Raw genomic sequence first — 16,456 nt, 5'->3', positions numbered from 1 at the left:
GTGTTACCTTTCTAATGTGTAACACCAATGAGGATCGGTAACACCAGTGACTCCTATGGATAGATAACAAAGTGGACGTTTCTTTAGAATGACCCTCACATGACATATTATAGGTGTGCTTCTTTTTTGCATAACATTTAGTCAACGTAGAGTTAAGAAGCAGGGCTAACGCTAGTTCGTTTACTGAATATCAATATTCCAGACTGTAACTTAAATGTGGATTTAAGGCTCAATCTGGCAGAACCTTGAGCTTGATGAGACCCAGCATCGTTTGTGCCAGCTTGGTGGAGGAGATGTTGTTTTAAGTTGTGAATCTATGAATTTATGCTGGTCTAAATTTTTAGCAGGTAAGGCAGTGGTAGCACAGCTGGAACTTTTTTGATTACTAAGCTAACTACTCTAGCTGACATTCGATACGTCTAGGAAGAATAAAGATACGTTTCTCTCACAAAGTAACTTTTGCATATTGTCCACTGAGGTGAAAAGACGTCCTGTAGTGGACGACAAGTCCTCATTAGCACACAGCATTGTACCAGTATGCGGTAATGTTAGCATTAGCTATTTAGCTCATCTGAAGAAGCAGCCTCCAGTAATTATCCAGCACAAAAACTAAAAACTAATTTTAGCCCCCAAACACTAACGCTATGAGCTAAAAGGTTAGCCTACAGGCCTACTTGTTGTTGCTTTTTCATCCACTGTAGCTAACTGGACACCCCATTCTTAACTCGCACAGATACTCGAATATCAAAAACAGATCATCCCTAGAAGAAAGACATCCAATCTTTCCTCAAAGCAGGATTCAATCAGGTCAAGTCAAAGCTCTCCTCTGCTCTGAGTTAAGGCTGTCTCTCTTGGAGTGCTTCCAAATGTTGCCCTGTAAACTCAGTCACTTCTTCCGAGCTGTAGATTTACAGCTTAAAACAACGTCTCCTCCGCATGCCATCCACCAAGCTGGAACAAACGATGCTGGGTCTCATCAAGCTCAAGGTTCTGCCCTCTGGAAATGCTGTACCCCCATGGAAAACTGGCTCTGTCGGGGGTGGGGGGGATGGGGGTAAAGGCAGCCGGCCTGGCCCTCATCAGTGTCAAATGCCTGAAAACCTCCTGAAACTGAGGCGCCTCTAGATCGATCCAGGGGAACCTTTGGCATGCTCCAGTTGTCGCACCAGCAGGGGTGTAAGATGTGGGGGCCAGGGACAATTGCATCGGTTCAAGCGCGACAGCGGTGGGTTTTGGTTTGATGGTGTGTAGCGGAGCGGAGCAAGCCGACGCGTAAAGTTGTTCAAGCTGCTGCAATGACATCATTCCTCAGGTCCAGGGAAGTTCTCTTCGCAGAACTAGGGAGTCAATTTCATCCCTGCACATCTGCTTGAGGACCTCGTCATGAATAGGTGCTTAGAATCTCACTTTTGGCCTGAGATATGAGTAGAACATAGTGTTCCGCGTCTGTACTCCTGAACAATGGTGACTGTACCGACGTCTGAGGTTGCAGCAGCTCAAAGTAAAAACATGGCATCGGACCCCATTAACCCACTTTCTCTGCCTCATTCAATTTTCCCCCGTGATCCTCCATCTTCTCTTATCTTCAGGCTCCTTTCTTTTTCCTGCTATTAGAGAGATGGTAAAAGAGCACTTTGAGAGGTGCTTGTTTGGTGGGTTTACTTCTCGCTGTGGAGCGCTCGGCCTGTTCCTTCCATATGGATGTGATTTTCTCAGTACTTATGCCATTAGTGTGTGCACATACATTTTGCCAAAGGTAAAGCAAACAATGAAACTGCCTTTCATTTCTCACAACTTCTTCCGTCTAAAGTAAACAAGAACAACAAAACACAGTATGTCAGTAACGAGCCGTAAACTTTCTGTGGCTTCAGACTCGCCCGTTAACAAATATGCTTACATATAAAATAAGTCCTTTGAATGAATATTTACTGACTGTGCTCCTGGCACACATTTGCAAGCAGACTAACAGTAGATACCAATAAAAAAGCTAATTTGGCATTGGAAGTGATTAAGCTGGCCAAACATCTCAGCTTGAGGAATCTATGCCACCAGGGACGAGGGAAGGTGTTTTAAAGGGTACATTTTGTCATCATTTCTCTATAATCCAAAGAATGAGATGTAAACAACTTCCCAAAGTCATTTAGAGTGGTTTAATGTGAAGACGTCCATTGCAGAGAAACTTACAGACTCAGATTTCTTTACAGTGGTGGTGATAGGAACCAGCGGGAACCATGTTCACAATGCAAATATAGTCAGTGAACCTAAATGCATGTTCTGAGTTTGCGTATATGATGTTGATGTTAGGAAATTGGTGGTTAAACTTAAAAAAACAAATAAATGATGCTTCCTTTGGTGGCTATTTTGCCTTTTGGTGGCCTGCATGTACGTTCCCACCAAACATATGCTTCAGTCCAAAACCACACAACATAAGACAATGTCTCAGGCATCAGTATTTGTGACATTTAATATAATAACTTTGTGTGAAGGAGCTTTCAGAGGCATTCAACTGTTGAGACGCCTGGTTCCTATCACCACCATTATGAGTAGGTAAGTTGCTCTAGAATAGTGAATTTCACATCAAACCAAATCTAAATGACTGTTTTTTACATCTTAATGAATTAATTATGCTGATGTGTTGAGGAACTGGTTGAATTTAAGTCAGAGATGCTAAAAGTTTAAGCCGTTTATATGCATTATCTGCACTAACGTCACACAGTCATGCAAACTGACATCCCATTTTATTATTTTTATTTCATTTTTATATCATTTACATCATGCTAGTAGCAAGAGACAAGAACATGTAATTGACATCAAACCATTCTGATATCTCTGATCTTACTCAATCTGGGCAAGATTCATCCAAATGAACCAAGCGTCCAATCAGGTTGCTCATATGTGATAAGGTAAGCGATTGTGTTGTGATAGTCAAGCCACACACTGAGATCCAGCACTTGAACACACACAGAGTGGGAAATATAATAGGTGGGAAAACAACTAAAGTATTCAAAACATGTGAGGTTATGACGTGAATTGGATTTTTGAGATTAAACGACAATACTTGTGCACTTTGTGGCCCAGAAACAGCCTGCATTTTTCTCCAAGCCTGCTTGTGTTTTAGTGTCATGCCCCCAGAGCAGCCAACAGCTGGTGACGGAAGGTGTTAACGTAACAGTTCATGTTTTAAAAATTTCAAAATAAAACCTAATACAAACCCCACCCTAAAGCAAGCCCACAAGGGTCTTTCATATGCTAAGACAAGTTCTTTTGTTTTTCTCTCTTTTTTTCCCTTTTAGCAGTCGCAGTTAAACAACCCTGAAACCTGGGGGCGCCGTGGCCCCACACCACCCCCCTCTTTCTCGCGTCCCTCTGCGCCGACGGCTGCGCCAACTCCCTGGGAAACTCCTGCTTCCCCACATGCTGCCCCTTGGGGGAGGAAATGAAGTGATATGAGAGAAAACAGAGTGCGGTGGTGAATGTACACAGATACATCCAGCACCTCTGTGGTCTTTCCCAAAATACAAGAGGGCGGAAAGGAGAGACGAGAGAGGAGCAGGGAGGGAGTGTGTGGTTTTGGGGAGTACCACTTAGAAACAAGGCCACGGCGAATCCCAAAGGGGATCAGCCTGTATAAATACGGGAACAAACATGGGGCATCTCAACGTTTTTCTCCTTCTCACCAAGAAAACTCTCTTCTGATCCCACACATGTTCTCACGCAGGAACACACAATACGAAGGTATGGTAAGGCTGGCATATTCATAAGTAACCCATAATCCTCGTCTTATTAGCCAAGTCACACACAGTAATTCCATAAGGGACCCTTCAGGCTGTGTCTGCAAGTTTGTGGAAACAATCACTAATATGTTTGAGTGTTTGTGTGTTCTTGTCTTGAAAGAGCTTCTCAAGCTCCACCAGCAAGTAGAACAAAGGCTGAACTGCAATAAAAGGCCAATCTGTTAACCACAAGTGCATTCCGATAACGGAGACGCCTCGAGCCATTGCGTATTTCACTCTGAAGGCCTCCAAAAAGGAGAGAACACTGCAGCGCCTCCATGCAAAGTTCATCTGGTGGCATTTGATTCCTACTGTGCAAGAGGTCAGAAATGAGCCGTGAGAAACATAAGTTCAGTAACATACAGTATGTCAACTGCGTGGGCCAATCAGGTTACAGGGATTGTTTGGCAAAAAAAAAAAATCTAGTTTTGCCAATTTGGTGCCTGATGTTTGCTACTTTAGCCAACTGAAGCTAAGACGCCAAAGTAGTTAACAAGTAATCAAAGCTTATCCCAGTAGCATGGTGCTAACCACATGTCTAAATCATCTCACAGCACAGCCTCAAACCACGAGGAGTTAAACATCTCAAGCAGACCTCCGTATGTGGCTTCTGACACTGTTTCACATGCAAACTGCATGTCATCAATAAAAATGTACAAACCTGTCAAAGTAGTGTAACAGCACAACATCTGGTATTGCATTGTTCAACACAAGCCTCTCAATTCAGTCTGGAGCAAATAAAGTCAGTAAAGAGACCATCTCTCAAGCTCAGGGTTAACATATTAGCTTGTGCCTCACGCATTATTATGAATTACTGCACTGTTTAAAGTTGAATGCTGTAATAAACTGGTGACATATCTTCTTTAAAAACAGTAATTAACTAAGTTGTAGGCACATCACAGGAAAGGTGGGGTAATGAGATAAATAAGCTGTTCCCACATCTTACTAAGTCATGGCCACAACTTCACTAGCTAAACTGAATTATCTCGTTCCAATGCCGTACTGAGCCATTATTACAACTTAACTATCTTGCTCCCACACCTTAGTGAGTTGTGGCTACAACTTACTTATCTCATTCCCCAAGCTTACTGACTCGCGGCTATGACTTTCTTGTTCCAACACATTGCTGAGTTGTGGCCATGAGTTAACTATCTAGTTCCCACACCTTACTGACTCAAGGCCACAACTTAACTATCTTGTTCCCATGCCTTACTAAGTCATGGCCACAATTTAATTATCTAAACGGAATTATCTTGTTCTCACGTCTTAACTATATCAATTCCACGCCATGCTGAGCCATTGTTCCCACACCTTACTGAGTTGTGGCTACAGCTTACTTATCTCATTCCCCAAGCTTACTGACTCGTGCCTTTTGTTCCAACACGTTGCTGAGTTGTGGCCGTGACTTAACTATCTAGTTCCCACATCTTACTGACTCATGGCCACAATTTAACTATCTTGCTCCCACACTTTACCAAATTATGGCCACGATTTAACTATCTTATACCCACATATTACCAAGTCATGGCCTTGGCTTAACTAACTCATTTTCACACATTATTAAGTCATGACCATAACTTAACTATCTTGTTCCCATGCTTTATCAAAATATGGCCACTACTTAACTATCTCATTCTCATGCATTACTAAGTCATGGCTATGATTTAATTTATCTCGTTCCCTTGCCTTAGTAATTTGTGGCCACAATTAACTCATCTCATTCCCAGGCCTTACTAAGTCAAGGCTAAACTTAACTATTTCATTGCCAGCCTTACTGAGTTGTGGCTACACTTTAGGATCCTATTCCCACGACTTAGTCAGTGACAAGCACAGTTTTTTTATTAGGACAGGACCTCACCAGTGAGTTAACACTGACATATTAACACCAGGCAGATTTTCAGGCACTCCTTTTCTGCTGTGCCCAAAAATCAAGACACCACTGCATCACATCAAAACAAACTACACACTTTGTGCATCATTACATCCCAAGTCTAGTCAAAAAGCCAAAGACCGCAGTGACACTGGAGCCTGAGTTTTAAATGCTGACTGGAGGGTATAAGCTTTCATCACTTGTTAGCCACATTAGCGTCACAGCTTCAATGCAAAAGAAGCAAACCTAAGACACCAAACCTGTTGAACTAGAGATAACACTGATCTGGAATCGCGTACTGGTGCTGGGCTGATAGCAGAAACGCTGGGTGGTAAATCAGAGGAAAAAAGAGAACGTTAATAGAACCCTGCAGGAAATCTGTCCTGAAACAGCGCTCACTCGCGCTGGCTGTGTGATGGTACACTAGCTGTGTAGTTCTCCAGGTGGTGTTAGAGCGACTGAGTGGTTTCAGCACGACGGCCTACTTTGAGATGCAGAAGTGCTTCGACTAAAATAGCTTATTGTACTGTTTAGTAGTTTTTCTAGTATAAATATTGGATATTGGCCATCTCTGGTTTTGACTTATCAACTACATAATTTAGAAATTAGAGCCATTTTGCCAACTGTGTTTGCACACTGTGGAATTAGACCTCCGTGCAGTGAAACACCCACATGCATGCACACTAGTGAACACACACACTAGGGGGCAGTGAGCACATTTGCCTGGAGCGCTGGGCAGCCCTATCCACAGCGCCCGGGGAGCAGTTGGAGATTCCTTGCTCAGGGGCACTTCAGTCATGGACTGTCAGCTGAGGGGATCCGGTCACAGGGCTGGTTCCCTAACCTCCAGCCCACGACTGCCCCGTCATAAAATAATATTGTGTTGTGCTGGTACGAGTGGATCATACACAGCAGTGCTGCTGGAGTTTTTAAACACTCACTGTCCACTCTATTAGACACTCCTACCTTGTCTGTCCACCTTGTAGATGTAAAGTCAGAGACGACAGCTCATCTGCTGCTGCACAGTTTGTGTTAGTCATCCTCTAGTCCTTCATCAGTGGTCACAGGACGCTGCCCACAGGACGCTGTTGGCTGGATATTTTGATTGGTGGACTATTCTCAGTCCAGCAGTGACACTGAGGTGTTTAAAAACTCTCATCTACTCAGACCAGCGCAACACACACTAACACACCACCACCACCACGTCAGTATTACTGCAGTGCTGAGAATGATCCACCACCCAAATAGTACCTGCTCTGTGAGGGTCCATGGGGGTCCTGACCACTGAAGAACAGGGTAAAAGGGGGCTAACAAAGTATCAGAGAAACAGATGGACTACAGTCTGTAACTGTACAACTACAAAGTGCAGCTATACAGTAAGAGGAGCTGAAAAAATGGATAGTGAGCGTAGAAACAAGGAGGTGCATATTTGAATATGTTTGCTCATACCAAAATATACAAGTCCAACAAACACGACGCTTTAAAATATATGTGATGAATATTTTTAACCTGACCATTTCCATATATATGTAATATATATCAAACATGTATAAATGCTCATTTTTAATATTTATATATATATATCAGACATATATGGGAGTAAATTACAAACTCGACACATATCTTAAAACATTTATGGAAATATACTAGCTTTACAATTTGATTTAAAAAAAAAAACAAGCAAACAAACAAACAAACAAACAAACAAAACATTTAGTTTGAGCAGGGGAACCCAAACGTGCGCATATGACTCTATGGAGAACGAGCCAATTGTAAAGTTTAACTTTCCGCCAAACTTTAATTAGACCTCTCTCTTCTACCGTCACTGGTTTAGCCCCTCTCTCTGAGCTCTTCTTTGTCTGATGCTCAGTGGTTTGTGGGGACGTTTCCCCACCAGCCTCAGTCCTTTTAACAAGTGAGTAAGGAAGGGTTTAATGTGCTCCACAGTGCCCTTGTTATCATTCTCATGCTCTTTAATATACTCCCTAGCAGTTCCCAGGATGAAACGGAGAGAGAGTGTGTGTGCGCGAGTGAGCAGCACGCTCTCCCTAGCTGGCTTGCTCAGTCGAGCACCGAAAAAGGCCCACAGCGCTTCCAGATGTTCTGCAGCGCAGCCAGACGTGGCCGCAGACGGCTGGCCCGGGCTCAAGCATGACAGCCTCTGGGCCGAGAGCTGGGGGACGCAATATGAAACACTTGGGGGGTGGGGGGTAGAAGGGCGTGACAAAGACTCAGCCAGGAAGCGGAGATGATACTGGGCGAACGAATAGAGACTGGAGGGGAGAGAGAAGGCTTGGGTCAGGGTTAAGGGGGTTAAGATGTATGGAGTGTGGATTGGGTGATGGAAGAGCTATGCAGGGTGTTTTGGTGAGGGGGGATATTCCATGCCTGTGGTGGATGATCTCACTCTTTACAGAAAAAAGAGAGACACAAAAGAATCCTGATTAAAGAGTGTGAAACCGCAGAGCACTTATTACTGGCATGTGGTATGTCAGTAGGGACGAAGGGGGGAAAGGAACAGGACAGAGTTATCTAAGGTAAACCAACTGGCCAAAAATGGAGGAGAGATTTAAAGAGTTTCCCACCTACACCAAACGTGGTTCATCAGCTATGTTTGGTGTCTGAACTTTGTATCTTTAGACTTACATTGGAACTAATGTACACCAGTTAGGCTGCATTCCTGAAGGGGAATTACACCAATCGTTAAAGAAAAAAATCTGCATAATTCAATTATTCAGATGTAAACATCTTTCAGAGCAGTTTGATATAAAATTCAATGTAATGAAACCCAATCTTTACAGTGGTGCTGATAGGAAGCCAGCGATCACTATTCCAACCACAAAAATATAGCTATTTTATTTACTATCCCAACCCACCAGTGAACCTATATGTGTCTAGGTTTATATGTAATGTAGATGATAAAATATTGTAAGGCCATTTTGCCTGACAATGTCCTCCATGTACACCTTCACCATAAATGCATTTCAATTTTTTAAGCCAAACTTTTATGGTAAAACAATGTCTCTGCATATTCACAAGCATTTTTTTGGGGCAGTCGTGGGCTGGAGGTTAGGGATCTGGCCCTGTGACCGGAAGATTGCCGGTTCAATCCTTAGGGCCGACAGTCCATGACTGAGGCGTCCTTGAGCAAGACACCTAACCCCCAACTGCTCCCTGGGCGCCGTGGATAGGGCTGCCCACTCCGGGCAAGTGTGCTCACTGCCCCCTAGTGTGTGTGTTCACTAGTGTGTATGTGGTGTTTCACTTCACGGATGGGTTAAATGTGGAGGTGGAATTTCCCCGGTTGTGGGATCAAAAAAGTATCACTTACTTATTTCATATGATAACTTTCTGTGAGGGAGCTTTTCTAGGTGGACATCTGGTTCGTATCACCACTGCTGTGAATAATTCTGACTTGAGCGTTTCACACCAAACCACTCTAACAACTTTTCCCCTAATTTATTCAATAATACAGACGTTTCGAAAAATTGAAAAGCTTCCCCTTTAAGCAGTCTTGCTTATCTGACATCTGACACTGCGTTTATATACAAAGATTTTTGCCATTCCAATTATAGATAAAGACTGAGGTGTTTATATTCTCACTCTACTCACTAATCTGATAAAAAATCTCCATTTACACTCACACTACAAGTGATGCGATCCAAAATCATGCACATATGTAGAGAACCACTTAGTGTAGATGTAACTATGACAACCAGCATCATATAAGACCTGTCAGAGTGAGATGAGCAGCAGTGAGCAGTGCTTGTGTTTTTAATTACTTTAAAATGACATCAGACTCAGGAAAACGTACTTCACATGTCCTTATTATTGCACATTATACCCACTATTGCACGATGTTGCCTCAGGGCAACAAACTCATTTCCCTCACTTTTTTAAAGTCAACGAAAGGTTTATTAGAGTTTGAGTATGTCAATAAATGAGCATGTGTTTGGTCATACTATCTCTTTAAACCTCTTTTTAAACATTCAGTATAATTTTTTGTCATGAGATTTTGCAGAAATGTTTGTTGCCTAGAAGCAACATTCTGCGGAATGGATTTAGCCAATCACAGGCCAGGTCTCACCACTTCAGGGGACACGGCTCTACATCATTTCTTCACCACTGTTGCACAATGTTCCCTCAAGGCAAGATACCCTAAATGGACCCCTGAACACATTATTATTATTATTTTTAATGCTTTTGAATTTAACAATCAGGTCCAAAACAGTAAATCAAGTACCACTTTATGCAAGAAAAGTGAACTGATGTTTTTTAATTGCTCTCATAATGCTTGCAGTAGAGGGTTATATAAGGCTGAGAAGAAGACGTCATGTCCTGAGACACATAAGCTGGACGCCTGTCCCGCTGTCGTCTTTTAAAGATCAAAGCATAAACTTCATCTCAATCGGGGCTATTATTCTTCTTCTGTTTAACAGATTATTTACAGGATTACCCACCTCGTTCAGTCAGATAGAAACTGTACTCTGAACGGCCTCAACCAGACTAGCCTACTCTGATTGAGGTGTGGACTAGGTATGGACTGGATCTATTAAGATCGAGCTATTAGTTGGATTATTAAGGTAGTTTCAGGCTGCATGTACACATGACTATCTTGTGACACACTGTTCTTTATAAAAATGGACAATAGTATATTGTTGCTGTCCAAAAAAAGCAAGTATATCCAAAATATAAACAAGAGAAGGCCAAAACGTTCTTAACTTTTGGTTACTGTAAAAAGATTTACTGGTACAGCCTTTCTACTGGTACATTCATCATGAATGTCTTACACAGTGTACTGGATAGCTGCAGTGTTTAAGTGATATTAAAAAAAAAGTAAATAAAAATGTAGTTATTTATGGTTTTGAACCAGCGATGACACTGAAGAAGCAAACTTACACGTCACGTGTCTTGACTGCATCTGGGGCAAGGTGGAAAACAAATCCATATGTTTTGTTGCCAGACTGCTCCTTTAAGAGTTGTGTAAGCAGGCCCTCACAATTGCGAAGGCATTCTGCTGAGCCTACATGACTCAGTTCATTTTCCTCATGGCAGACTGCGCTATGAAACAATACACTGAGCGCCAGCTCCAGCAACACTTCTACAAACACTAAAACCATGGCATCAACTGATCTCCAGTTCACTCAGTTTCCCATGTCCCCTATAAGATGTCCAGTAACTGATCCGCATTTCTTTGGGTTTGGCAATTACTAGCCAAAATATAACACAATGTTCACACTGGGAGCCACAACAAGCCTCAAATATGAAATCAGATTTTCAATGGTTTTGGTCCTTTCAGTGCAGCACATGATCTTTCATGTACAATCATTGGTGATACTGTATTGCTAACTGTGGAGCAGGATCACATTCACCCACCTTCACTGCAGTCACTGCCCAGGAAACCAGGACAGCACCTCCACTCCAGTGCGGTCACCTGCCGGTAAGCCACCTTATAGGCGGGTCTGACCAGTGCCCTGTAACTGTCAAAGACGAGAAAAATCACGTAGGCATGGTAACTTGTCAAGAGCATTTACTTGTATTGGCTTCAAAAACAAGACAGGGAGGCTGCGGTGGTGGGCTGGTTTGTTAGTTTTGAAACTGGACGGTGAATATTAGTTTCAAAACCTGATCTCATTTAAATAATTTAGATAATCTAATAAATGGCAAATAGATTGTTCCTCGCAGGCCGATATCTCGTCCATCTCGCTGAAAATGTCCAAATTTCTGGCGTTCCTTTCTGATAGCAAACATGCTGCGGGTTTGTTGGCTTCAACTTCATTGTTGTAGCATTAAAAAAAAAAAAAGAACGAGGTGCCATTCACTTCTCGAGACAAAGTAAATAGCTGGGAAAAGGATATTATTTACAATGTTAATTCATTTATGGATCTAAATTTAACTTGTGTTACTTGGCGATCAGTGTCTGAACGTGAAAAGGACACACTGTAGGTCAGTAATGGCAATGTAATGACCTACAGAAGTTACCTGATGAGTTTTGCGCAGGGTCCCGGCCACCGACATCCTTGAAACACCCTCTGCACCGTCGTCTCTGTGCCGTTGTGCACCTGGCATGTAACCGTCTTTGAAACCGTGTACTGACACCAGTTTCTGAAGGAGAGCACAAGAACTCATTAGAGGGTGCTTTTATACATTTAAGGCCAAATAACCTACAGCATTCAAGCTCCACACATTTCACGTTGCCATATATTTCTTCAATTAGCCAACTAGTGAATCTGTTCTGTTCACATCAGAGGTAACTTTAGAACAACTGATTAGACAATAAAGTGCTTCAACTTCAATTCACTACGTCAGATTCCCAGTGGGTCAAGCATTTATATACAAAGGTGATCTCCTTAAATATTTGAGAAGATTCCAGAAATGTATGTATTGACTTCTAAAAGCTTCTGATTGGCCATCTCTCATGATTAGGAATTTGTTTGAAGTGCACCTTAGGCCGAATGTAAGGGCTTACCTTTAGAACCAGGGCCTTCTTGCCCTTGAAACCCCAGGAAAATCCAACTTGGCCAAAACCTCAAGAAAAAAGAAACATTGTGGACCTCCACAAGTCCTGTTCACACTTAGGAGCAATTTCAAAACAACCAAAGGTACCACAAGCATCTGTACAAACACCTGGTCCCAAGCCTAAACAAAAGGTTCCACTGGACCCCAAGATGACAACAAAGGAGCTGGTGAAGAAGTTGGAGGTGTCAGGTACCAAACTATTTCCATCCACCATTGATAGAGATGGTAACACTTTATTGCAATGTCCAATGTCCACTGTAGATGCTTTGCAGATGTTCAGTATATCTTTAGGTAACGTTCAACTAAATATCCATTAAATGCAACTGAACTTAAAGTTAAGGGTGGAAGATTATATCAAATAGATTCCTAACACTAAACCTAATCCTAATCTTAACCTTAACGCAAAACTTACACCTACTCCTAAACCTAACCTTAGCCACACTGTTGTTTATAATCAACTTGATGTCACAAGAATTTAGTTAATGATCTAAGTATCTACAGATCATCTATAAGGGACCATCCAAATAAAATGTAACCATAGAGGTTTACTTTGGCATAAAAAGGCCAGACTGAAGTTTGCAGATCATCACCAGGACACAGATCTAGCCTTTTGGAGGAGATCTCTCGTCAGATGAACAAAAATTGAGCTGTTTGGCCACAACGATCAGTGCTATGTATGGAGGAATGAGGGTGAGGCTTTTAATCCAAAGAGCACCATTCTAACTGTAAAGCATGGTGGTGGCAGCATCAATTCAGAATATAAATGGCCTTTTTAAGAATGATCTAGAATTAATGAAGGACCACCACACGAAATCAGCGAGAAAGTTACAACTTGGTGAGAGCTAGGTCTTCCAGCAGGACAATGGGCCTCATTCCCCAGGTGTTTTTAAGAAGAAATTTCTTCTTAAAACCCACTTACACAGTTTTCATGAAGACTCTGACATTTCCCATTGTTTTCTTATTTGGGATTTGTTCTTGGGAAAGAACAGAATCTGCACAAACTCAAGAAGTGTTTGAACAGTTCTGCAGTTCAAGAGCACATCATGAATCTGGCGTAGACCTTTTCTTAGGACCTTTCCCAAGAGCAGATTTAAAAAAAAACTTTGGTATACATTGGTGAATGAGGCGCAATGATCCATCCATCCATCCATCCATTTTCTAAGCCGCTTCTCCGTCAGGGTCGCGGGATGATCCTAAGTCTTCCTCCAAAATTAACAACAAAGTGAAAGTATCAGAGGTGCCCTCACAAACCCTGACCTGAAAATCTGTGGACTAAACTGAAAAAGTGTGTCAGAGGACGGAGGCCTACAAACCTGACTGAGTTGTACCAGTTCTGTCAGGGAGAACAGGTAAATACTCTGGCAAGCTATTGTAAGAAGCTTGTGGAAGACATCTGCTGAGCCGATAGTATGTGACTGAAGTGCCCTTGAGCAAGACACCTAACCCCCAAGTGCTCCCCGGGCACTGTGGATAGGGCTGCCCACCTCCCTGGGCAAGTGTGCTCACTGCCCCCTAGTGTGTGTCTTCACTAATGTGTATGTGGGGTTTCACTGCATGGATGGGTTAGATTGCAAAGGTGAAATTTCCCTGTTGTGGAACTAATAAGGGTCACTTACTCTTAATCTTAACATACTGTACTTGACTTAACACAGGAATGTGTGGAGTGGTGAAAATTTGAGTTTGAACGGGGGGATGTAAACGTTTGGCCTGAACTCCATGGACAGCAGCAAACAAACATGGTGACCAGGACAGGTTCAGTGTAAACAAAGGAATTTCAACTTATTGTTCTCATTCTCACAAACTGTTTCAACGGTTCGAACATGTGATTCATTGATTCATAATTGATGGAAATCTGATTCACTGATCCATAATTCATGAACTTTATTCTCCTCTATATAAATGACAGATTCACCATGATGTATGATGTCCTCTACTTCTGCTTACTTTCTCCTTCATCCTCAGCCTATAATGTATGCAAACAATATAGAGATGCTTTAAAAAAGTTTGAATCATATGTTTTTATGAATCAGGATGATAGGTTTATTGAAAAGGACCTGGCTATAGGTTGGAGGCAGGGTACCATGCATTAAAGAGATATCTGTATAATTTAGTTTTTGAGATGTAAACAGAGTGATTCAGAGTGGTTTGGCATGAACTGGTTGATTGGAGAGATTCAGATGTCTTTACAGTGTTGGGTCACCATGACTATGATGGTAAAACAAAAAAATCTGAAACAATACATTTTCCTTGGGGGACTATTTTGTCTTCTTGAACACCGTCATGCATCCCTCCACCATGAATGGATAAAAATATGTTTTAGAACAAAATCTCCTCTGTTGTAATCTATTGTAAATCAATGCCTCAGACACAAGACAGCATATTCATAACTATTACATATCATTATTTCTATCACGGGAGCTTTTAGTAACAATAAGCTCTTCAAACGCCTGGTTACTATCACCACCACAATACTTTATTTACATCTTAATGTTTGAATTATGCCGAAAAATTGGTGGAATGCCGTTTTTGAAACCACACCATCACTCTGAAAATATGTTATTATTTCACAGAAACACTGTGAAAATAGTAGAACGTTAAAATATCTCACAAAAAAGCCACAGCAGACGTGGAGTTACTGAACCTGCAGAAAGCCTGGAGAACTACAGCACATCCTGAATGTTAAAATCACAAACAGAAACATCTTGAACGTTAAAAACCTCCAGTTAAAGCAGAATTCCACTGATTCTTCATAACGTCTGCATAACTCGGTCTTTCGGAGTGGTTTGGTGTGAAATGCTCCGTTCTACAGACTGAGGACTGCTCACAGTGGTGGTGATAGGAACCAGACATCCACCTCCTCACAGAAGGTTATTATAAGAAATGGTTGCAGATGTGCTTCTGGATGCCTGAGACATTGTTTAACGAAAGGTTTTTTTTTTTTATGAAAAAAGCTTTGGGCCTAAAATTTATTTTTAATGTCCATTCATGGTGGAGGGATACGCACAGGGCGCAGTGAGGCAAAATAGTCCTCAAAGAAAACACTTTTTCAGATTTATCACTATTTTACCATCATTAACATTAAATATAAACACGTATAGGTTCACTGGTGGTTTTGGACAGTACATAAAATGGCTATATTAGTGTTGTAGTCATGGTGACCCCTGGTTCCCATCACCACCACTGTAAAGAAATCTCTCAACAAACAACCATTTCACACCAAACCACTCTGACCTTGTATACACATCAATCACTGAATTATGCCAACCCCCCACGGCTCTTCTGGGAAGGTTTAACCGGCCACTTCATTAGAAACCCCTACCTTATATCTCCAAATAACTGGCCAATTTATTAGAAACACCTATCTTTACCTCCTTTACCTAGTCACTTATTAGAAACACCAACCTTGAGACTCCTATAACTGGCCACTTTATTAGAAACAGCTACTTTATACCTCCATTAACTGGCCACTTTACTAGCAAAACCTATCCTTACCTCACTTACCTGGCCAATTTATTAGAAACAGCTACTTTATACCTCCATTAACTGGCCACTTTACTAGCAAAACTTATCCTTACCTCACTTACCTGGCCAATTTATTAGAAACACTTACTTTATACCTCCATTAACTGGCCACTTTACTAGCAAAACTTATCCTTACCTCACTTACCTGGCCAATTTATTAGAAACACTTACTTTATACCTCCATTAACTGACCACTTTACTAGCAAAACTTATCCTTACCTCACTTACCTGGCCAATTTATTAGAAATACCTACTTTATACCTCCACTAACTGGACACTTTACTAGAAAAACATATCCTTAACTCCCTGACCTGGCCACTTTATTATAAACACCTATCTTTACCTCCCTTACCTAGTCACTTTATTAGAAACACCAACCTTGAGCCTCCTATAACTGGCCACTTTATTAGAAACAGCTACTTTATACCTCCATTAACTGGCCACTTTATTAGAAACACCTACTTCATACCTCCATTAACTGGCTACTTTATTAGAAACATCTACCATGTGCTTCCACTCGCTGGTCTCTGGCAAGACTAAATGTTGGAACATTGCTGTGAGGATTTGATTGAGCATGACTGAGGTCAAGTACTGATGTTGGGTGGTCAGTTCTGGATCACTCCAACCCATCCCAGAGGTACTGCATAGATCTACATCGCTCCAGAGGACGCAGTACTTCTTTGGGGGGGGGGGTTATACTCCGCTAGCCCACGCTTGGCATTGGGCACGTTGACCTTAGCCTCATTTGTGGCTACTCCAGAGGGTCCTATTC

At 41.9% G+C, this 16,456-nt stretch overlaps 1 protein-coding gene across 1 annotated transcript in view; it reads right to left on the bottom strand.

The window, feature by feature from the left end:
* LOC108424012 (collagen alpha-1(XXVI) chain-like) overlaps positions 1-16,456 on the bottom strand; it is a 64,506-nt gene that overhangs the window by 47,537 nt on the left and 513 nt on the right. Inside the window, exons 2-3 of the mRNA XM_017691753.2 lie at positions 11,626-11,748; positions 11,020-11,123 (exon numbers count right to left, since the gene is read on the bottom strand). Of these exons, the coding sequence (XP_017547242.2) occupies positions 11,020-11,123; positions 11,626-11,748 (227 nt within the window). The remainder of the gene's footprint in view (positions 1-11,019; positions 11,124-11,625; positions 11,749-16,456) is intronic.

The sequence above is a fragment of the Pygocentrus nattereri genome, chromosome 19 (genome assembly GCF_015220715.1).
Source record: "Pygocentrus nattereri isolate fPygNat1 chromosome 19, fPygNat1.pri, whole genome shotgun sequence".
NCBI lineage: Eukaryota > Metazoa > Chordata > Actinopteri > Characiformes > Serrasalmidae > Pygocentrus > Pygocentrus nattereri.
This window is presented reverse-complemented; position numbering and strand designations above follow the sequence as displayed.